General features: G+C 38.3%; 1 protein-coding gene and 1 long non-coding RNA gene across 6 annotated transcripts; one reads left to right on the top strand and one right to left on the bottom strand.

Annotated features, from left to right (window-relative positions):
- Positions 1 to 6,710: 6,710 nt before the first annotated feature.
- Serbp1 (Serpine1 mRNA binding protein 1) lies at positions 6,711 to 23,949 on the top strand. Of its 5 annotated transcripts, none has more exons than XM_006236616.4 (8): positions 6,711 to 7,223; positions 10,710 to 10,860; positions 11,384 to 11,524; positions 11,636 to 11,725; positions 12,526 to 12,645; positions 17,117 to 17,294; positions 21,276 to 21,449; positions 23,544 to 23,949. In XM_006236616.4, exons 1-8 carry the CDS (start codon positions 6,911 to 6,913, stop codon positions 23,598 to 23,600), a joined length of 1,224 nt encoding a protein of 407 aa, XP_006236678.1. In that variant the 5' UTR covers positions 6,711 to 6,910; the 3' UTR covers positions 23,601 to 23,949. The 5 variants fall into 5 exon arrangements, with proteins under 5 accessions (XP_006236678.1, XP_006236679.1, XP_006236680.1 ...); XM_006236617.4 differs by having other exon boundaries at positions 11,654 to 11,725; XM_006236618.4 differs by having other exon boundaries at positions 11,654 to 11,725; positions 12,571 to 12,645.
- Positions 21,473 to 23,332, bottom strand: LOC120102291 (uncharacterized). Its single transcript, XR_005503626.2, has 2 exons — positions 21,838 to 23,332; positions 21,473 to 21,797 (listed from the first exon to the last, which is right to left on the bottom strand). It is a non-coding gene; the product is annotated as an uncharacterized LOC120102291 (long non-coding RNA).

Consider the following 23,949-nt stretch of genomic DNA (forward strand, 5'->3'; position numbering starts at 1 on the left):
ATGGGTACATAAAAGCAAGAAGTATGAAATCTATTGCCTACTTTCAAAATGCTTTCTATAACCACAATGAGAACACTGTTGGATGCATTTAAACTGAAAACCATAAGTGTTTGCCATATAAGCTTGATAACTGGAATTTGATCCCTAGAATCCCAAGACCTAAAACTAATAATTTTTTTATTAATTTATTTAACTTTTTAATTAATTTACTTATTATATATGAGTACACTTTAGTTGTCTTCAGACACACAAGTAGAGGGCCTCAGATCCCATTACACATGGTCGTGAGCCACCATGTGGTTGCTGGGATTTGAACTCAGGACCTTTGGAAGAGCAGTCAGTGCTCTTAACCACTGAGCCATCTCACTGGGTTATATTTGCAACCCCTGTTGTTTTAAGACAGGCTCTTGTGCCTCTCTGCCTCTTGAGTAGTCTTACAGGCAAAATATAGCAGAAGGTATGTAAAGAAAACTTCCGTAGACTTGGGTTGGGCAAAGCCTTGTTGAGACAACAGAAGCATAATCAACTAATCAAAAATAATAGACTTCATCATACAGAGCTTTTTATGCCTCAAAGAATACTTCTAAAAAAAAATCAACATTAGTTTTACTAGCACATGAACTATGACTTGGGGAAAAAAATGGAAAAACTGTAATGACCCAGACACAAGGTCAGTAGGCAGATTTGGGAACTATTTCATATTTTCAAATGTAAGACTAGAATTCTAAACACAAATATCCAGCTTTAATACAGAAAGTAAATCTAATAGTATGGAATTTTGTGACCACTCTTGGGAATTTTAAAATCTAGTCTTACCATGTTTATTTATTTACTATTTATTTGTTGGGTGTGTGGAAGCACATGCACATTATTTGGCAAGTGTGTGTAGACCACAGGACTACTTGTCAGAGTCAGTTGTTTCCTATCTTGTGGTTCCTGGGAATCAAACCCAAGTACAAATTTTGACAGCAAAGATCTTTACCCACTGAGCCATCTTTTGGCTCTTGAATGATCTTTTAAATAAAAGACTATGTGAAAATAATAAGAGAAAAGAAAGTGAAAAGTTAGTCATAGAACAGGAGCAAATACTTGCAGAAAACGTATCTGATGTGACAACCATCTAAAGCATATGAAGAAGCACTACAACATAATAACAAAAGATTAAATATAGAAATTATTAAAAGGCAAATAATCTTAGTAGACATCTCCTAAAGAGAATGTAAGAGAGGCTAATAAGCAGGAGCAAAGGTACTCAGTTCTGCTTTCTCTTAGGGAAATGCAAATACAAGACACACAGACCCCATGTCATATCCAGTAGGACAGCTATGACCCAAAACAGACCAAGCCATGGCAAAGTATGAAGGTTTGGGGCTTCCTTCATTGTTGGTGGGCCATTAAATGGAGTGGTCTTTTGGTAAAACAGATGAACAGTTCCTCAAAAATGTCAAACACGGTGTTACTGTGTAACCCAGAAATGCTACTTTGTTATTTCCAACAAAATATCCCAGAGAACTGAATACATATAGTCACACAAAACCTGTAAATCAACATTCATAAAGTATTACTTGTGAATGACAAGAAGTGAAAATACCTAAATTTCTGTCAACTTGAAAAAGTGATAAATAAAATGCAGTCTATTCGTGCAATGGAACATTATACAGTCATAGGAAGCAGTAAAGTATTGATTCATGCTACACCAAGTGTAAACCTTGAAAACATTACATTGGTGAGAGAAGGCAGCCAGGCACAAGAAGACTATGCACTGTCTGATTCTATTTATATGTAGAGAATGGATACCCACAGAGAAAAGCAGCTTAGTGACTGCCTGTGTGAATACAATACAAATACACTAAAAAAACCCAAATCAAAACAAAACAAACAAACAAACAAACAAAAAAACCCCTACACAGTAGTACTCTTTAGATAAAGGATAGCATGGTGAATGAATTATATCTTAGTAAGTTGCTTTTCTGTTTTTCATCTTGTTCTTTTGAGACAAAGTATCACTCTGCAGCCCAGGCTGGCCTTGAACTCACCTCAGCACCCCTGCCTTAACCTCTCGAGAGCTGGGACAGACTGTAGATGTGACTATAACACAAGCTTTGTGGGTTTTGTCAAGGCTGTTCTTAGTTTTTTAAAAAAAAAGCATAATGGAGGACAAAAAGAACTAAAATTTAAAAGCAAAACGCTCACCCTTTGAGGTCAATTTAAGGTAGCAAAATAGGCAGTACAATATTTCTGGTTTTAGCTCTGATAGTTTCTAATTTTAGTAAGAACTCAGGCCTATATTATTATACTGAAAGCATTCCATCCTCATACACAGATTAGCCCCTGTCATAACAACCATCTTTAATGCGTTTGGTTTTTAAAAATGAATTATACATTAGGTAAACACCAAAAATGTATCTGTCTCCTACTTACTTTTATGTGATGCCTGTCTCCCCAGTGTGTTCTGTTAGCTTTATTTTGGTACATGTGGTAACAATGTATATTTGACTTCTTTCTTTGACTATGGCCCTCACAATTATAAAGATTAGGCTACTACCAAGCTGTAAAACCAGACTGTTCAGATTTGAAGAGATGGCTCAGTAGTTAAGAGCATTTCTTGTCTTTCAAAAGGACAGGATTAAGTTCCTAGCACACACATGTTGTCTCACAACTATCTGTAATTCCATTTCTAAGGGTTCTACTGCCCTCTTCTAGCTCCTGTGGTGCACATGCATACATGCAGGCAAGCATTAATGCAATACAATAAAAAATAAATCTATTTATTTACCATTTGGACTTTTAGTCAATATAAATTTGTCAGAGTACTTAAATTCATCTTCATTAAGTGTAAAAGATAGAGGGGTTGGAGAGATGGCTCTACAATTAGGAGCATGTGCTGTTCTTCCAGAGGAGGGGTGTGTGTATGTTCAATTCATAGCAACCACACGAGGATCACAAACTTTAGTAACTCCAATACCAGGGGATCTAATGCTGTCTTCTGGCCTTCATGGACACAGGTACACAGGTGGTGCACAGACATACATGCAGGGCAAAACATCTGTACTTGGAAAGTGAATAATAGTTAAAAAAAAAAACCTAAAAAAAATGTTGGAAGTAGTAGTACTATTTCAAGTTATTCTTAGAACTAAAGAAAATGAGGGCTATAACATACTTAGCAGTGTCCAGAACATAGTGACTGCTCAAAGAACTGTTGTTAGTTATTACTTAGAGTTACAGTGATAGGGGATTGAGATTATTAAGACATGTGTGAACATAGCTAGGGAGATGGCTGTTGGTAAAGTGCTTGCCATGAAACAATGAGGACCTGAATTCCATCACCAGCATTCAGGTAAAAGTTGAGTGCATCTGTTACTTCTGCACAGAAAAGGAGAACTAAGGAGAACCGCTGGGGTTTGCCAGTCTACCCAATCAGAGAGCTCCAAGTTTAGAGAGGGATCTTATCTCAAAAAGTAAAATGAAGAAGTGAACGAGGAAAACTCCCAGCATCAATCTCTGCTTCCATGTGTGCTTGCATGAAGACACATGCCCACATGTATGCACAAAAAAATGGATGAAAACGACGTCACTGAAAATGGAGTCCTAGCACCAAGTGCTTTGGAGTTTTCCTATTATAAGGCTAGTATTGGACATATAAACTGTGTATTTAGTCAAGGTACTTGCATAGTTTTCACATTTACCGATAGAATATTCTGAGGCACTTGCTTGCTATACATAAACTGTGATGTTGCAAGAGTATATTTAAGAGGAAGTAATGTGTCCACATAATGCTGTGGAGCTTGGATTTGAGTAAGTGTGTTGGAGTCTTCTTTGCTCCTTCTGTGAGGATTGTCCTGTAAATGTTCTTACTGATAGCAGCAGACATTCTTCAGACATTTAAAAAAACACTTTTACCTGTTATGTGATGTGATGTGTGTGTGTGTGTGTGTGTGTGTGTGTGTGTGTATGTGTGTGTGTGTGTGTCTGAGTGTGATCGCATCACAGCATGAGTGTGGAGATCGGAGAACAATTGTGTGAGTCCCTTTTTGCCTTTCATCCTGTCCATCTAGGAGACAAGATTCAAATTGTCAGACTTGAAGTCACCTTTACCTTCTGAGCAATCTCACTAGCCCAGGGATTTTATATTTTAAAGTCTACATGTGTCTACACAGCATCTTCTATAGGCTAAACAAATGGTCTATCACTGACCTATGTACTTGCTCTAAAGACCACTTTAATTTCTTAGGATAAAGGCAAAGTTAGTGCTAATAGTTGAATAATAATAATAACTCAATAATAGACTTTGAGATGTACAAGATTTACCAGTCTGGGTTTTATTTTTATACTTAAAAAATGGGCTTTATGGGCTGGAGAGATGGCTCAGTGGCTAAGAGCACTGTCTGTTCTTCCAGAGGTCCTGAGTTTAATTCCCAGCAACCACATGATGGCTCACAACCATCTATAATCAGGTCTGGTGCCCTCTTCTGCCCTGCAGGTGCATACATGCAGGCAGAAAGCTGTATGATGTATACATTATAAATAAATGTTTTTTTTTTTAAAATGGGCTTTATACTTTTTTTGCATTAACCAAAATCTAGATTTTTAAGTTTTTTAAAAATGCTCACTGTTCTCTCAAATGTTTATTCCTAACATTTACACAACAGGTAAATTTCTGAAAAAAGTATGTTAGTCTTATACATATCTAGGTAGCCAATTCTTTGTATAATCTATTTTCTTAGGACAAACAATGCTTGGTACATGTGAAAATCTGTTTGAGGAAATTAATGATCTGGCAATAAAAAAATGATTAGCAGAGGCCCTCTCCATCTCCTATACTGAGGTGTGGGAGAGTAACTTTACCTCATTGTTCTCCATTTTCTTCACTTTTCTCCCCCTCCACCCTTCCTCTGGGGACTGAACAACTTACCTCATATGTGCTAAGCTCTTACCACTGAGAGACATCCCAGTTGTCAGTTTCTTCATCTTAAAATGAGACTAATACTTAGTCACAGAGCCAGTGAAAATTGTGAGTTCATATGTAAAATGCATTATGCATATAGTAAAAATATTGTTGTAGCTCTTAACATTATTATTGTGGCAATGGTAAAAAAAAAGGTAGTTACTCTACTTGGTGAAGAGAATGGGTTTGTTAAAATATGATCTTATACATTGTTCTTGAGCTATTTTTAAAAGGTAGAAAGGGTATGGCTAAGAGCTGCTGGTTGGTCGTTGGGTAAGAGACACAGGCTGTGGGAGTGAAAGAGTGTGGATGTGGGGGAAATGAAGCAATGCAGAAATAAGCGATTTTGACGTTAAGGAGTAGAACATAAGAAAAGCAAGAGGCATGCTGCTGATGCGTGTAATATTCTTGTTTCCTCAAGGCATTAACTTAAATCTGCTCAGAAATTATTATCTTCAACCATGTTGTTTAAACCTGGTTAGTTATTGGAATTTCAGCACTTGTCTTAACTTCTATCAGGACAGAGATTGGCTTACAGAATTGATGTCAACAGTCTCATAATGCAGCTAGAAGATTGCCACTAACACTTAATGTTTAAGTGTGACTTGGTTAAGTCTTACCAGTTCTGACATGGTTTCATCACTGTGAAAAGGGGGTAGTTATTTATCTAAAATGACTGAGAATGAAATATTCCTAGCACCTTCTACCTGAGATATGTTTTCCATTACATCCTGTGTCGATGGAAAAGATTGAAAACTATAGTGTGTATTGGCACTGGATTGCCTTAATGGGATTTAAGGTTCCCAACTAACGACGGTATTAGCATGTCATTACTAAGTTTCCTCCCTTCACATAATATTCAATGTACTATAAAACATTTCCTCTCGACATTTGTGGGGCTCGAGACAGGATTTTTTTCTCACGTAATCCTTGCTGTCCTGGGACTTGTTCTGTAGACCTGGTTAGCCTTGAACTCAGATTCGCTTGCCTTTGCCTCCTAAGTGCTCGGATTAAAGGCATGCGCCATCACCTCCGGCTCTGGAGCACATTTTGCTAACACCGCAGCCCCTTCAGCTTTGGCTGACCAGATACCGACGGATCAATTAATCGCGTTGATTCTAGAAAGCGTTTCCAAACACTGTTTTAGAGACGTGCTGAGCGTCCAGTCAGGACTTAACAGCTCTTAAAGCATGGTCGCAATGACCGGAAAAGGCGCGTAACCCAGATAGTTCAACTCCTCTTTTGGATTCGTTCTGCCACGCAGATTCATGATCCGTGAGAGCAACCCTGGGAGTTCTGTTCCACATTAAATCGAATTGCCGTGATTCGTTACGAAGGGTGGAAGACAGCTCTAGAAACCCAATAGCCAGGGATGTGCAGTTGTGCGGTCGCAACCTACCCAAGGCTAGTGTGGCACCCCCCTCCCCCCGGAAGTTTTTGAGGCTCCAGTTACTAGGTCTGGGAGTCACCTTGACCCTCCCAGAAAGGTGGAGAAAGTCCTCGGCCAGAGACGGAGTGAGTGAAACCAAAGACAGAGAACACTTTCGTGAGCAGAAGACGCCTTCACGTTTTCCTGTTTTCAGAAGCACCTAAAGACCGAGAGTTTAAGGGTGACAAGAGCAGGTGGCAGAACTCCGCCCCGTACTCGCTTCCCCACCTTCAGCGAGCACGCTGCACTCTTTCCCTGAGATCCCGCCTCTCAGGCGCGCGCGAAGAGTTGTTGCGCGGTGCACGCTGGGAGTTGTGGTTCAGGAGTAGGCAGACACCTCAGGATAGTCGGCTGTGGCCTACACGCCCCATGGTGCTGTGCGGCGTAGGCCGCTCCCGGATGTGTGCCTGGCGCCGGAAGAGAAGGCGGCCCCCCTCTCTCGGCCCGGCCATCTTGTGGGAAGAGCTGAAGCAGGCGCTTTTGGCTCGGCGCGGTCCGCTGCAATCCGTGGAGGAACGCGCCGCCGAGCCACCATCATGCCTGGGCACCTACAGGAAGGCTTCGGCTGCGTGGTCACCAACCGATTCGACCAGCTATTTGACGACGAATCGGACCCTTTCGAGGTACTGAAGGCAGCAGAGAACAAGAAAAAAGAAGCCGGCGGGGGCGGCGTTGGGGGCCCCGGGGCCAAGAGCGCGGCTCAGGCCGCGGCCCAGACCAACTCCAACGCGGCAGGCAAACAGTTGCGGAAAGAGTCCCAGAAAGACCGCAAGAACCCGCTGCCCCCCAGCGTCGGCGTGGCTGACAAAAAGGAGGAGACGCAGCCGCCGGTGGCGCTTAAGAAAGAAGGTAAAGCCGGGCGAGGCGGTGGGGAACCCGGGCTGGCGGGCAGGACGGGGGCGTGCGCCGCTGCTTCCTCGTGCAGCTGGTGGAGCCGCGAAGCCCTCGGAGCCCCTCACGGTCCGGAGAGCGTGGCTGGTCTGCAGTCCACGCTGCTCGCAGGCTCGGCGGGAGCCTTCCCGCCTCGGGCTGACTGAGCGTGCTCTGGGAGGGCGGCCCGGGCGTTCCCGCCGATTCCTGCCGGGCGCTCGCCTCCTGGCTCAACGCGCCCGGGAGCTGCGCGGGCACTGCTTCCTGCCCGGCGTGCTCCTGGCTGCCGCTGCCTACTGTGGGCTCCTGCCCTGCCATCTTGTCCCACAATGGCGCGGACCCTCAAGGGAAGGCCTGGGAGCGGAGTTTCCACTTGGGCTGCGTCTGTGTTTGGGACACTGTTAAGAGTGGAAGGAGTTGCTGTTTGTGTCCCACGTGTGCGGTCTGTTGTGCCCTTGCGCTCCTGTGCTAGTACTTAGTATAACTTACGGGAGTGAATTAAAGTGTTGGAGAGGAGAATTTGGCCGCAGTCCTTTTAGAGGGAGTTCTGAATAAAGACTGGTCATTAGCAGAACCCATCTCATGTCTCCATCCCTTCTTCAAAATCCCTGGAGCCCCTAGGTCATAGGGCTTTGCCTGCTCTTGGCCTCGTGGGCGAAATGAGTGCCCAGCCTGTCACGTCCCGGCAGCAAAGCTCAGTCTGCAGCTTTACCTCCGCACGTGCGTAAAGCGTGGTCGGGTCTTCATTGGCTCTTCCAGGGCACTAGAAGTTTCATGGTTTTGATTTTATCATTCTTCTCCACTACTGGCTTATTGTGGGTGAAAAGGCAAAGCAGTTGGGGGCTAAGAAAGTGGAATATCAATAGCGAGTAGGCATAGAATAACCTGTGAATCTTTAAAACTGCTATTATGTTTAAGTGCCTCTTACTGCCACGTGCTCATGAAAGGAATTGTTTCTCATTAGCTTGGGTTAGCTTTTAGGTTTTTTGTGGGTGGTGGTGTCTTTTAGTAAAGGCTTAAAGTAAAACGTCCAGTACCTAGTAGATTTATAAAAGGGAAGAATTCTTCTGTTAGTAATAGATTTGGAAGCATAGATCACTTGGGCAGAAGTACTGAGCCGATTAAGCTCATTAAACTACATTACGTAGTTGAATAAGATTTAATTCCTGTGTTAGGGACACTGGTTGGTGTATTTTAAACTGCTAAAATTTACTTCCTTGATGACTGTAATTCACGAAAGTACAAGAATAAGTTGAGTAAATAAAACACTTAAGGTATATGAACTCATTAAAAATGTTCAAAGCATGAAATGTGATTTTAAATTCAATTTTCACCACGAAGCCAATTTATGATCTTGTCTGTAAACTAGCATTATAAGTCATCAATGTAGGGCATTTTTATTTATAGTCAGGATTATGTTTGTCACTTACTTCTTGAGAAGACTTTTTCACATTTGTAGTCAATATTTTTTTCTTAGTCTTCGGTGACTTGTATTGGGAATTGAACCTTGTCTGTGCTGGGGAAAATTTTGCATTCCACATCCCAAACCCTTAGATCACTCTTAAACCAGAGTTGCTTTTAAACAAACAAGGTCATATATACATAAGGGGGAATTTCGAATAAAAATGCCAGTCAGTGCTATGTATTGGGTGGTGGTTCGTAGGCTTGTAAACAAAGTGCCTACCTCTAAGAATGGAAACAATTGTTAACTTGTGGGTTCTGTGTCTCACAACAATGCTGAAATGTAATGTTTTTCTTACATAAGTTTTGAAGCTTTGTCTATTTGAAGAACTTGAGAATTGGCAAAATGTCATTAAGTGTAGATCAGGTTTTTGGGTTTAGCAAAATAACAAACAACTGGATATTAGTGCAGTTAAGAACTCAAGTATCTGGTAAGTACAATAAAAGGAACTTGCTTGCTTTTTTAAAAGTATTTTTCAGTAAATGAATTTATATTTTGTGTTGATAGTGGCAGAACCCAGCGTTTTGCAAACTAAGCGAAAGCAGCTCTCACTGAGCTACATACACTCCCAACCCCTTGATTAGTTTACTAAGTTTTTCTGATTGTGTAGGCCTCATAGTGAGTATTGGGTGGCAAAGCAAGCCATTGTTCCTTGGGTGTGTTTAGCTTGGTTATCATTACAAGGATTGAGCTGGTTCTATAGCTCCACCCCAATATACTATACGTCTGATGACATTTATGTAAATGTTTTGGTGTAAGGGCTACATTTAAGGCTTGCCTTGAGAATTTACAGAGGCTGAATTTTAAATGTTAACGAATTTCATCTTAACTGGACGACTATAATTAAGATATCTGAATATATCTTGAGGGTGTTCCATTTTCTTAGAATTAGTCACATTATTTAAGATTTTACAAAAACAGTTTCTCAGCTGATATTGTTTTTTGGACTGTCAACACCTATTAGAGCATATCTGAAGTGTTAGGCATGTGTTTAACTATCAACTTGTCCTTAAGACTACCAATAATTCAATTTATTTCAGTTGTTTTTTTTGTGAGTTTCCTATGTTGTCAGAAAAAAATTAAGGCAGAAAAATTAGTTAATGCTTTAAATATCAGTTAGTGCCATAAGTTTTCTATTTTCTTGTTTTGAGAGTGGGTTCTGTGGCTCAGGGCTGTGCATGTTACTGACACCCAGGTAATGAGCCACAGTTGCAGCCTCCTTAGAATGTAATTGCTAAAAGATCTTCCTGTGTCTGATTTGTGAAGATGCTTTGAAAATAGATATTTGTAAGAGCAGACTTAGAAAAAGACCAGCTATACTAATAATGAAGTTTCCTACTGATTACACAGTAGTATTAAAAAATTGGGAATGTGTATAGAGATATGTGTACATATACTTGGACTTTGAATGTTTTGGGTCTGAGAAAGGTGGGTTTTTTTTTTTAACTCCCACTGATTAAATAGCTCTGCTTATTTGGGATGGAGATGGGACATGGTTTCTCTGTAATCCAGATTGGCCTTGAGTTTTTAAACCTGCCTAGTGTTGATGTTGTAGTATAGCTGTCTTAAATTGTTTCTAGAACTCATAAGTGCCTTTTGTTTTCCTTTCAGAATTACAATTTTATAGAATCAAGAATTCTCTATTGGGTGAATTTCATTCTTCAGTGCAGCAAATTTAGTGAATATCCAGTGCTTGGTTATTTATGAATGGCTACTGGTATTAGCTTTGTATTAAAAGTTAAAAATATATCCCTTGATTGAACTATCTGTAAGTTTGACATTTTGTAGTAAGAAACTTTGACTTGGAAACTAAAGGAGTGATGGTACCTAGTGATTTGTGTCAGTTACAGAATGCTTGTAAATGAAGTTTGAGAGGTTTACTGTTGAATAAGAATATTCTAGTTTGTTAAATATACATAGATGATACAGATCAGCTCTACTAGTCTAGCCTCAACGTTTTGTATTATAAAGATGATTTGCTTATGTTGGTTATTTGTCATAAGGAATAAGGCGAGTTGGAAGAAGACCTGATCAACAACTTCAGGGTGATGGGAAAATAATTGATAGGAGACCAGAAAGGCGACCACCTCGTGAAAGAAGATTTGAAAAGCCACTTGAAGAAAAAGGTGAAGGAGGTGAATTTTCAGTTGATAGGTAAGCATTAAATAAGGTTTTCTTGCTTTATCACCCTATAGTTAGATCTTAATGTAAAGCTATGAGTTGGGCATACTGCTAGAGTAGTTGGAGTGATTACTTTGTGTATTTCAGAGAAATTAAATATGTGGTATATTTACATTTTCGACAACATATTTTAAGTTAGATTTCTTAATAGTATATTTTAATTAAGTCCGTATCGAGTTTTTCCTTCCTCTGTGCAGACCTTGAGTTTGAGGCGAGCTCCGTGTCACTGTAGTTTTGTGTATATAGGTCGGTAAGTAGCAGCGTGACCTGCAGTGAGTCAGTAAGTGAGTGTGTTCCAGCAGCAGTGCTTTAAACAGTAGCAAAGCAGCTTTTAATCCTCCCATATGTGAGTAGAAATTAACTTGGAATTTTCTATACCATATATTTACTTGTTCGGTTATGAGCCAGTGAGCATATTCTATATTTTCAAGCTTGGAGTGGATTTTTCCAGTTTCTGGAAACACTAGAGATAACAATTTTTTAATTTGCTTTGCAGACCGATCATCGAACGGCCTATCCGAGGCCGAGGTGGTCTTGGAAGGGGTCGAGGTGGCCGTGGCCGTGGAATGGGCCGAGGTGATGGATTTGATTCTCGTGGCAAGCGTGAATTTGATAGGCATAGTGGAAGTGATAGATCGTAAGTCTTATATTGATTGTTGTATGTATGAGATTTAAATGTGCATATTTAATAAAAACAAAATTTGAATTTCTAGAACTAAAGAGTATAATGTTAACTCAGTTTTGTTAGTTCTTTTTCACATTACAGTGGCCTGAAGCATGAGGACAAACGTGGAGGTAGCGGATCTCACAACTGGGGAACTGTCAAAGATGAATTAACGTTGGTATTCTGATTTTTCTTTTAAGATAAATAAAACAATTTCAATGAAACCAAAAGTGCTAGATTATCAGTAACTTAGATTTTGTTCCTGAAGCAAGAATGAATGTTTTGTCTTAAAGCTATATATAACCTTACGGTGCCTTTTTTTTTAAAAATATTTATTCATTTATTATATATAAGTACATTGTAGCTGTCTTCAGATACACCAGAAGAGGCATCAGATCCCATTATAGGTGGTTGTGAGCCACCATGTGGTTGCTGGGAATTGAACTCAGGACCTCTGGAAGAGAAGTCAGTGCTCTTAACCACTGAGCCATTTCTCCTGCCCCACCTTACAGTGTCTTATAGGATATGTTTATATTAGATGAGCAATTTTTTTATACTTAGGTATATTAATAGTTTTATTTTGATAAAGGATGTGTGTACAGTCCTGAAAGCCCCGTGATGAGGATGCTGGGAATATAGTTCTAACTGTAGCTGTTGTAGTCTTGTTCTTACAAAATTTGATAAGGCTTCTTCCTCTCTTGGTTTATTTTGGATTTTTTTTGAGATGGGTTTTCTGTAGTTGAGACTAGCCTTGAACTTGCTATGTAATTACAGCCTTCTACTGCTGTGTCTGACTTAGAAAGCCTTGTTTTAAAAGTGTGTAAGGTAATTTAATAATTTGTTTTCTCTTGGAGGTCTACTGGAGAGTAAAATTAGTAGAAAATATATAAAAATGTAAAAGTTTTTACTTTGGTATGAAAGAATTTTGGCTACATGTAAATGGACCTAGATGCCTTTCTTCTTTCTTTCCTTAGAGAGTCACCCAAATACATTCAGAAACAAATATCTTATAATTGCAGTGATTTGGAGCAATCAAATGTGACTGAGGAAACACCCGAAGGTGAAGAGCACCCAGTGGCAGACACTGAAAATAAGTAAGTGGTTTTGTGTCAGGAAGTAATAATCCAGCGTGGAAATAAGTCTGATAATTGTGCTGTTCCATATATTAAGGACTATATGTATTGTAAGTAAAGCCTTTTAGAGCTAATCATAAAGGGAAAGGAACAAAGCTTGCTGATAGGATCTGGTGATAACTGTTCTTACTCTGAATAGGTAGGATTATTAACTGAACCAAGTTTTGGTGTAAGAGGTATTTGTAGTGTTTAGTTAGTCATAGTTCAAAGTAATCTCAACATTTAGTTATATATACTAAAACTAGACAACTTGAAAAGACTTGGTAAATTAGGTCCAATTTAAGTTTTTTTATTAATATGAATTTTGAGCAGCAAATTATTTGAAACTAAAAAGCAACGAGAATGTTTTAGCTCATTAGCATTCTTAAAATTTCATGTGTCTGAGTGTTGGCCTGCATGTGTGTTAAGTACACTGCATTCATGCAGCATCTATGAGGCCAGTAGAGGGTGTTGTGCTCCCTGGATAGTCTAGTGCTACAGTAAACAACGGGATATTAGGTGTATTTTTGGCACACTGATTTTATGCTGTGGAACTCAATCTACTGTGTTATGACTTGAGCATTGTGGTCTTGAAATCAGAGTAGCTGCCGCTAAACATTGGTTCTAGTGAAGCTTGCCAGGTGGTCTAAGGACGACCCCTATCTTCTCTGAATATGTGTAAGCCATTAATGATTGCTACTGTAAATAAACCCTTACCCATACTCCTATAAATAACTAGTGAAACTCATTGGCCCACCAGGCAACTAGAATAATTTCTTTTTGTATGTGCTTAATCTGGGGTAATAAATACATGTTGATTCATGCTGGTGAAATTGTCAGGTCTGTTTCTAGGTTTTTATTCTTTTAAGAGTCTTTGATTTCCATTGTGGTTGTTTGAATGTACATTTGTGATACGATTTGGAGTATTTTCTGTGAACTCTCACCAGCATTTCTTTCTTTGTTAATAGCCATTTATGACTAGAATGAAATTATACTGTGGTTTTGATGTTTTGTTTTTTATAGTCATAGTCTCTTGTAGCTCTGATTTCCCTCAGAAGCATGTAATGAAGGATTACTTTGCTTATGTATGATCCTTTCAAAGTGCAGGGATTCCAGGTGTTCCCAGTCCTGTCTAGTTCCCATTGCCAGGACTCTTAGGATCTCATCTGTCCTTGGTATACACTGTCATCCGAGTTACATCCCCAGCCCTATTGTTTTTTTCCCCCACTGATAATTACTGATGTTGAACCTTTTTTCATATCCTTTGTGGCCATTTGTATTTGTTTTAAAAAACAAATCACCACCACCATGCCACATGCACACACTCTTTCCCCCTTTTTTGTCTTTTCTGGACAGGTTTTTTTTTTTTTTTTCTTTTCTGTGTAACAACTCTGGCTGCCCTAGAACTCACTTGTAGACTAGTCTGACTGGCCCCCTCATTTACTCATCTTCCTTTTTTTTTTGGTTGTTGTTGTTGAACTGTTTGAATTTCTTGTTGGTTAATAGGTTATGATGTATTTTCTTCTATCTGTGCACATTCTTTTGTTTCCTTGCCTTTTGGGGTCCTTCGCCAGACCAGTAATTTTTTTTCCTTTAAGATTTATTTTATTATGAGTACAGTGGTTACTGTCTTCAGACACACCAGAAGAGGGCATCAGATCCCATTATAGATGGTTGTGAGCCACCATGTGGTTGCTGGGAATTGAACTCAGGACCTCTGGAAGAGCAGTCAGTGCTCTTAACTGCTGAGCCGTCTTTCCAACCCTCCTGAAGTTTTCTTGCCACTTGAACTTTGTTGTTATTTTTAATTTTGTGGGTATAGATGCTTTATGTGGATGTTTGTATATACAAGACATGCATGCGCAGTGTCCATAGGAGGTCATTAGATCTGGATATGCAGTTGTAGATGATAGCAAGTATGGAGGTACTAATGTTCAAATCTGGGTTCTCAGGAAGAGTGGTTAACTGCTAAACCATTTCTCAAGTTCTGTTTGGTTTTTTATAAAGGGTCTCACTATTTTTGTAATGCTGGCCTAGAACTCAAATATGTAGCCTAGGCTGGCTTTAGTTTATAAAATCTGCTTTCCTTTTGTCTTTAGAGCTGGGATTAAAGGCATGTGTCACCACTTTTCATTTCAATCCATTTATTTAAAATATTTAACTGTTAAAGAATTAATTTTCATATAGAGCATAGGAGAAAGCCTATGTTTCCTAGTATCATTTAGTGAAGAGATTGTCATTCTTCGGCGTGTATGTTCTTGGAACCTTATGTAAAAAAAATCAAATGGCTGTAAATACATGGATTCATTTTTAGGTTTTCTGTTATTTGGAACTGTGTTGGGTCTGTGTCATTTTATGTAGGACAGTGATTCTCAGGCCACGTTAGATGAATCAAAGGAGTATTCTTTCTTAGCTTCAAAAGAGTAGCTCTGGTAGCCGGGCATGATGACATAAACCCATAATTATAGCACTTAGGAGGTGGATGCAAGATGATCAGGAATTCAAGGCCAGCCGGGACTACATAGCAAGTTTGAGATCCTCTGAAACTACATGAGAGAAAACAATAGAAATGTAAAGTGCTATTTTGGTGAGCAACTCCTAAGCGTTGTATTTTGTGAGCTTGTTGGAATAAGGAATATCACTGGAATATACAAAAGTAAATAGAAATAGATAGTCTTTTACATTGAGAATTTTTATTGTGTTGGTTGGTGGTGCACACCTTCAATCTCAGCACTTAGGAAGCAGGGGCAGGTAGATAACCTGAGTTTGAGGTGAGAGTTGTTCAGGACAGCCAGTGCTACCCAGAGAAGCCCTATCTTGAAAAACATAACAAGAATGTATATATGAAATGTGTTACTTGGAGGGGTAAGCATAATGGGGATTAATGGTACCTCTCACAGTAGTAAACATATCCTTTCTCCTTATTAAACAATTTTGAGTCACTTTCAGATTGATTCTCAAAGAGTGTTTCTCAGAGAAAATTATGTATTCATGGAATATTAGAAAGGATTTCTCTGGTCAGGGCCCAGGAGCAGTTGGGACAATTATTTCTAATGAAGATCATGGTCACCATGTTAAGAGTAGTCTACTCTTAGTGAAGTAGGGGGAAACCAAGTGTAAGGATAGTTGAAGTAAGCAAAACTTAGGTAGTTTTTAAAGGTAGGTATTATTGCCAGAATTAGTGAATCATTAGGGCAATTCCAGGGCTTTAGTTCTATTTGGAAAATTAATTGATAACTTTATTCAATGTCCTGTCAAATCGAATGTCAGTTTACTTCAGGAAGTTATAAGACAGAATCTAGAATCTGTCCAAATATAAAGAACTACATAAAGATATTTTAGCAATGATGCTAAACCAAATCACTTGCTATCTTTGGAAAGAAGCAGAGCTCCCCAAAATAGCAAATGATTTGTTTGGTGACATTTAGAATTAGACTAAGATATTGGATCCCTAGGCCTGAGCTTTATGTAGAAAGGGGAACAGATAATTAAAACAGTTAAAACCTAACAATTACATTGAGAAATAACTGTTTTGGTATAAATACTGAAACTAGTTTGTTTTGTGGACAGTCCATTACTAGTGAAACCTCAGTCTCCTGTCCATGTGTTAGGTTGGTTGGTTTGAGTTGAGAATTATGTAGAATTTCAGATTTGTAGAAATTAGGTTTTTATACTTGCCTTGAGTGCTAAAGTAGGAGAGCATTAGATATAATGGTCTCCTTTATGAAATAAAAGATGAGGTGGTGTTGGTTCAGTCAGTAAAGCACCTGCTGCTCAAGCTTCAAGACCTTGGCTAGTACCCACGTAAAACCCAGGAATGGGTGCACATCTGACCAGCCTTACCCTTTTAGTGAGGATGGGAAGGTTTTTAGAGCCCAAGGAAGATGCCAACATTGACCTTTGGCCTTTACATGGACATGCACGGTGAACACCTGATGCACTGCATACACTCACTGTTTTGGGAGAAAGTAGACAATGAAATTATTTAGACAAGATGGTACAGTTTAAAATATAGTTTGAAAGAAATGTGTAATAATGGGTTAATAAGGCAGTTTAGGGGAACTATTCATTTAAGAAGGCAAGTTAATTTGTATACACAAGTGGGCAAGTAGACTGGTGGTCTCTACCCTGTTGCATATTGGTCACGGTCACTGGCTTATGTAGAAAGCTGGTTCTACTTTTGATGGTCTTTCTTGCAGATTACTAACGATTTGTTTCTTATAATTTGAAATACATATTTTAAAATTTTGATTTATGTATTTTGCCTACATCTGTGTATTGTACTTTACTTACCTGTTGTCTGTGTAGTTCAGAAGAGGGCTTTCCATCTCCTGGAACTGGAGTTAGAGGGAGTAGTGAGTTATCCTGTGTGTGTCAAGTCAGTGCTCTTAACCATTTTTCTACAAATTGGTATCTGCTGCCACCAGGCATAAAATGTAAATCTTTTTAACAGGGAGAACGAAGTTGAAGAGGTTAAGGAAGAGGGTCCAAAAGAGATGACTTTGGATGAGTGGAAAGCTATTCAAAATAAAGACCGAGCAAAAGTAGAATTTAATATCCGAAAACCAAATGAAGGTGCTGATGGACAATGGAAAAAGGGATTTGTTCTGCATAAATCAAAAAGTGAAGAGGTATTGTTTAAATTTGTTCAGATGTGATTTGAATTATTTTTGTTTTTAATGAATATGGATAACTTTTTTTTTTTTTTTTTTTTTGGAGATAGGGATTTCTTCCTGTGTGTAACTCTGGCTGTTTTGGAACTTGCTTTGTAGGCAGATCTGGCCTTGAACTTCAGATTCACCGGCTTCTGACTCTAAGTGCTAGGATTAAAGGCCTCAACTGCTTGGTTAATATGATAGGTTTTTAAGCTTTTTAAAAAATGATTTATTTATTTTATTTACACGAGTACACTGTAGTTGTTGACACAGCAGAAGAGGGCATCAGATCCCATTACAGATGGTTGTGAGCCACCATGTAGTTGCTGGGAATTGAACTCAGGACCTCTGTAAGTGCAGTCAGTGCTTTTAATCCCTGAGCCAAGGTCTCTCCAGTCCTTAAGCCTTACTTTAGTCTTATTTGATACAGGAACTTGCTGAGAAAGAAACCTTTTCACAATGTTGGTATTTTTTACCTATCTAAGAAACATGGGAACTAATGTAAATTTTCGAGAAAGTCATGTTGATGGCTAAGGCTTATATAAATATGAATCTGGCCAAACACATTTCTTATAAATTATTTTTCTTTTCTTTTTTTTTAAAGATTTATTTATTTACTTATTTTATATATAAGTACACTGTAGCTGTCTTCAGGCACACCAGAAGAGGGCATCGGATCTCATTACAGATGGTTGTAAACCACCATGTGGTTGCTGGGATTTGAACTCAGGACCTCTGGAAGAGCAGTCAGTGCTCTTAACCACTGAGCCATCTCTCCAGCCCCTAAATTATTTTTCTTTAGCTGTTTTTGCTGGCCTTTTTGATACATGAATTTACTCATGTCATAAATTGGGCTGTGTCAGAAATTCAAACTCATAAAAAGTTAAGTTAAATGTTAAGGCAGCCTGTCTATAATTTACAAGATTAATTTAATGAGATTTTGTTTATCCACTTACTTTTGATATTGGATTGAACCCAGGGCTTCAAACATGTTAAAGCATATTTTATATTTCCTGCCATTGAATCACGACCCTTAACTCTGAATTTCTTAATACAGTTTAGTTTTATTAGACACTCTCATGGCTTAGGCCAATGTGAGAAACATTGTTTAAATACAATTGAAGTTAAATAGAGTTGGTTTTAGAGAAGGGATGATTTTTATAAATCCTAAAGATATAAATGGAGGGCTAGAGAAATGGCTCAGAGGTTAAGAGCACCGATTGCTCTTCTAGAGGTCCTGAGTTCAAATCCTAGTAGCCACATGGTGGCTCACAACCATCTGTAATGAGATCTGATGCCCTCTTCTGGTGTGTCTGAAAACAGTTGAAGTTTACTCATATATAATAAATAAAAAATCTTTAAAAAAAAGATATAAATGGAAATTGTTTGAAATGTCTTAAAATACATCTTGTTTCATTAGAATGAGTTTTTCTTACCCTAGTTCTTGAAGATAAAATTGTTTGTATGTTGTATGAGTAGAACGATGTAGGTGGAAATCCTGATTGAACTGTGAGAATCATTGTAGAAATTGCCATTTAAAAGAATAACGTGTTAGTATGAAAAAGCTAGTGTGACAATGTATAATTCATTGATGTATTAAGATGTGTGTCCCAATTTAAAATATTTTACTCTGAACATGGCAGAAAACTACAGCAGTCCTATTTATGTGATTTTTGCCTGCTTTCAGTTACACTAATAAATTTAAAATAATAAACAGAAAGTTATAGAACTCTATAATTTTATATTGCATGTCATTCTGCACAGTGTGGTAAAGGCTTAGCATTTATTTTTCTGTAATGCCTCACTGAGGGTGTGAATCATTGATTTACAACTGTATGTGCATTGTGTCTATTTGCCCATTAGTAGTGTAGGGTTTGGTATTGTCTGGTTTCAGGCATTTTCTGTATTAATATCTTTGGCAAATATTGAGGACTGCTGTATTTTCTGTGAAGTAAGAAAACTTGATTTTTGAAAAATATGAAATACACAATTGGTTTTAAAACATTGAAACTGACATCCTTATCAAGTCACATTTTATCTTTGTGATATGAATACTTGTTTAAACATGAACTTACTGGTTTATTTAACACGGATATGACCTATCTGACATAGTCAGGTGGTTCTGAGAAGAAGGAAATGAGCTTTGGGGAATGATAAACTTAAACTTAATTGTTGTATTGGCAGAGCTGAGGTCAGAGCAGGATTGACATCCTAGGTCCTCTAGAGAGATAGGAGTGTGGGTATCATCACATTCCAGAATTCAACGTAAAAGTTAAGAATGTAATCTGAGTATCTAAACACCTTTGTAGTAAACCCATCCTGGTTCGAATGTATCACTTGAGCTTGTTTTGCTTCTGTGCTCTAGAAAGTTAATAAATGGCATCAGTGGTTTGAAATACCAAACATTCAAACCACACAAGCTATAAGAATGATTTTTATTTATTTGGTGCTGTTGTAGATTCATATATATGACTTTTAGATTTCCTTAAACCTAATGCCATTAAACCATGTTGTCATAACTAAAGGGATGGAATTTAATTTGTGTATCAGTATACAGAAACTAGTGTAAAGAAAGTGTTTGTGTTTTAAAGTAATGGCACCTGTGATATTTCAGGTAGCTAGAACAGATAGTGTATACATAATCCTTCAAAAATAGGTTTTATGCGTATCAAGAATAAGACGTCAACTTTGATTAGTGTTAAGGAAACTTTTCAGCCAAGGCTTAAAACTAATTTCATCTAGAATATATAAAATCCAGGCATTAGGAAGTTTCAAGTTCTTTTATTGTAGCCATTATTTTTGCTAGTTTGTGGGTTCTTTTTTTCCTTCTACCTTTTCAGCCCCTACATAGGAGAGGAAAAGTAAGGAAAGGAAAGAGATCCTGAATGTATTCAGGGATTGGAAAGGGGGATATCAGAATACTTCTAATTAAGTGTGTTGAGTTCCTGGGACAAGTTTGATCTTTGCAACCAGGATACCTAATTTCTTGTTTTTTCTTTGCATATAAATTCCCAACGAACCAACCCACCCCGCCTCTTGGGGGTCCTAGAATTTATATATCTTCTGAAAAGTACCTAGAATTCCAAATGTCAAAATTGTATAAACTGTTTGCAGCCGCTGCTGTGTTCAATCTGAAGTAGTCATACCAGGGATCAAAACAAAAACATTCCCATAATCTCTGTGTTTTTTCAAAGAAATCAAAACTCTAAAATTGTCATATTTTATTACTTCTATGCTGAGACATGTAGCTTATATATAAAGATCTTAATTTTGTAACACCTTATTATCAAAGTCTTCAGTGGATTAATTTATAGTTCGAAGAGTCTCTAATGTAAAGTTTGTACTGTTTGACTTGAACTTAGGGTAATTTAGGTGGAGGAACAGTGAAGGATGAGTAATCCTTGTCTAAAATGCTTGAAACCAAATATGTTTCATATTGAGGAATATTTGCACAGAGCACCATGATTTAAAAATCATGGTGAACAAAAAATTTAGTATTTTGAGGTAGGTAGGTTCAGCCTATGTAATTGCATATGTAAACAATGAAGCTTAAAGTTGTGTACATTCATCCTTGGGTAGGAGGTTCTAGTTTTGAAGAATATAGATTTAAAAAAAAACAAACCTCAGATTAATCTCAAATAGAAACTGCATGCCTCATATTGGAGTCCCAATTTGAAGGAACTGTTTTAAATGTTACAAATACTGCTGAAGATTCAGGACTAGAGTAGGAACTTGTCACTTGCATTATATGCCAGTATTCAAGGGCAGGTATCACCTGGAATTCAGAGATATTTGTTAAAGATGGTTACTACCTGAGTCCCAAATGAACTTACTACTTGTTGAGCTAGATAGTAGTTATGTTCATGCACACAGAGTACAGGATTGATGACTTGTCTTCTAAGGGGAGAAAGCATGGTTAAAAATTCATTACCCAGGGGGCTTTACTTAACATTTTAGGCTCATGCGGAAGATTCAGTTATGGACCATCATTTCCGGAAGCCAGCAAATGATATAACGTCTCAACTGGAGATCAATTTTGGAGACCTAGGCCGCCCAGGACGTGGTGGCAGAGGAGGACGTGGTGGACGTGGGCGTGGTGGTCGTCCTAATCGTGGCAGCAGGACTGATAAGGTGATTTTAAGATGCCTTTTCTGTTTTAAGCAGTTTAAGATTTGTAAGAGATTACTGACTAGATATTTTGGAGGAAGGGGCATAAACAGAAATAAAGAATTAACAAGAAACACCATTTGAGACAAGGTTTCACTGTGGAGGTTTAGCAGGCCTGGAACTCACTATATAGACCAGGCTATTTTTAAACTCACATCTGCCTGCCTCTGCCTGTAGAGCCCTGGGTTTAAAGCCATGCACCACCACATCTGGCCTTATGTATGCGTCTTTTTCTTTTTTTTTTTAAGTACCTTAATGATTAGAGTAGTGCTACCAATAAGTTGAATATACTATTGAATTCTTACTCTCTACCTGTCAGGATGCTGTTATACTTTGAATTCTTACTCTCTACCTGTCAGGATGCTGTTATACTTTTTACATGCAGGTGTTAATTTTACTTTAGGGATATCCTCACTGCTGAGTAAATCCAGGTATAGAACAATTTTAGGATTGCAGAAGTTCCTGAGACACTAGTCTATGCCATGATTTAAGAATGGGATTCATGCCAGGTGGTGGTGGCATATGCTCTTAGTATAGGCAGATCTCTGAAAGTTCAATAACAGCCTGGTCTACAAGATAAGTTCTAGACAGCCTGGACTACACAGAAAGATTCTGTCTTAAAAAAAAAACAAAAACGTGGAATTCAATATTTTTGTTCATGGGTGCTCTGTCAGGCTGTTCCCAAACCTGTGGTCAGGCTTCATCCTCCCAAAGTTTGACTATTTGCTTACCATGCCCACTCTAAAATAAGTTCTCAGTGAGAATTTTGAAAGATACCCAAGGGGTTGTTTTTTAATTCAAAATTGCCTATTGACAGTATTAAGAATAATCTTAGTGTCCAGTTGGAATAAACCACAGAACCCTGAAATCTTACTTTTATTTGGGGGGCTTTTTTGTTTCTGAAACTGTGTCTCATTTTACAACCAGTCTGTCCTGGAATCCATTCTGTAGGCCAGGCTGGCCTTTGCCTCCCAAGTTTTGGGTTTAAAGACCCACACCACAACACCTGGTTCAGTAATTGTTTTTCTCTGTTTTGTGTTTTTTAAGTAGCCCTACCTTCCTAATGCTGCAGACCTTTAATACTTATGTTGTGAGCACTCAACCATAAGATTTTTCTTGCTGATTCATAACTATTTTTGCCGAACTGTTGTGAATTGTAATGTGGATCTCCAGTATTTAACCCCCGTGAAAAGTTCATTACACAAACACAATCACAAAGGGGTTATGACCCACAGGTTGAGACCACCACCCTACCTGCTTTAGAGGCTGCATATAGTGGTGTGGTAGCAATGCAATGGGTTTTGTGATCCGTGATACTTTTTCCTGACTCTTTTTTTAAAGATGAAGGTTTCATATATATGAGGATTTTTCTTTTTTCTTTTTTTTTCCCCGGAGCTGAGGACAGAACCTAGGGCCTTACGCTTGCTAGGCAAGCACTCTACCACTGAGCTAAATCCCCGAAGAGGATTTTTCAATAACTTGTTTTTCCCCTCAGGTTGTAATTGGATTCTTTTCTCACATTGAATGTGCTATTTAGATAATTGCACAATGATTAAGCCTGCTTTTATATTGATAATACTATTATGTTGCAAAGTGAAAAGTATAAAATTAGTAAAGTGAGAACCCACATGTTCCATGAGAATTTACTTATATGAAATCATAAGTATGCTTGACGTGGTAGCACATAACCATAATCCCAGTACTTGGAGATGGGTCAGATCATGAATTTGACCGTGGCCTGTGCTACAAATGGCAAACTCTTGTCTGAAGAGGGTGGGAAGGAAGGGAATATGTAACTCTGGTAAACACATAACCCAGCATGTACAACAAGCCCTGCATATGATCCCTAGCATGTCAGATAAATTAGAATATTTCATTGAAGAGTCTCTTTGCAAGTATATGTAGTTTTATTCTGGTTTATAATTTTGTTTTTAAAGTAGAAGCTTTGATCTATTTTGTATGGTGTCTTAACATTATACTATGTATGGACATTAGTGGGCTATTTTCAAGATTTGAAAATTGTGGCTAATCTTCTGTTTTTGTTTTTTCCCTCCCCAGTCAAGTGCTTCTGCTCCTGATGTAGATGACCCAGAGGCATTCCCCGCTCTGGCCTAACTGGATGCCATAATACAACACTGGTTCCTTTGTGGACCCTCCTGTTCAAAGCTTTTGCATGCTTAAGGATCCCAAACAACTAAGAATTAAAAAAAAAAAAAAAAGACTGTCATTCATACCATTCACACCTAAAGACTGAATTTTATCTGTTTTGAAAACGAACTTCTCTAGCTACACAGAAGTAACAAATATGTTAGTCAGTTTTGTATTTAGAAATGTATTGGTAGCAGGGATGTTTTCATAATTTTCAGAGATTATGCATTCTTCATGAATACTTTTGTATTGCTGCTTGCAAATATGCATTTCCAAACTTGAAAATATAGGTGTGAACAGTGTGTACCAGTTTAAA

The sequence above is a fragment of the Rattus norvegicus genome, chromosome 4 (genome assembly GCF_036323735.1).
Source record: "Rattus norvegicus strain BN/NHsdMcwi chromosome 4, GRCr8, whole genome shotgun sequence".
NCBI classification, from domain to species: domain Eukaryota; kingdom Metazoa; phylum Chordata; class Mammalia; order Rodentia; family Muridae; genus Rattus; species Rattus norvegicus.

Bases quoted from the DNA above. Each gene is read 5' to 3' on its own strand.
- Serbp1 (XM_006236616.4), top strand. From the start codon at position 6,911: ATGCCTGGGCACCTACAGGAAGGCTTCGGCTGCGTGGTCACCAACCGA. The intron at 10,861-11,383 runs GTAAGCATTAAA...TTTGCTTTGCAG, and splicing joins GGTGAATTTTCAGTTGATAG to ACCGATCATCGAACGGCCTA. The intron at 17,295-21,275 runs GTATTGTTTAAA...TTAACATTTTAG, and splicing joins ATAAATCAAAAAGTGAAGAG to GCTCATGCGGAAGATTCAGT.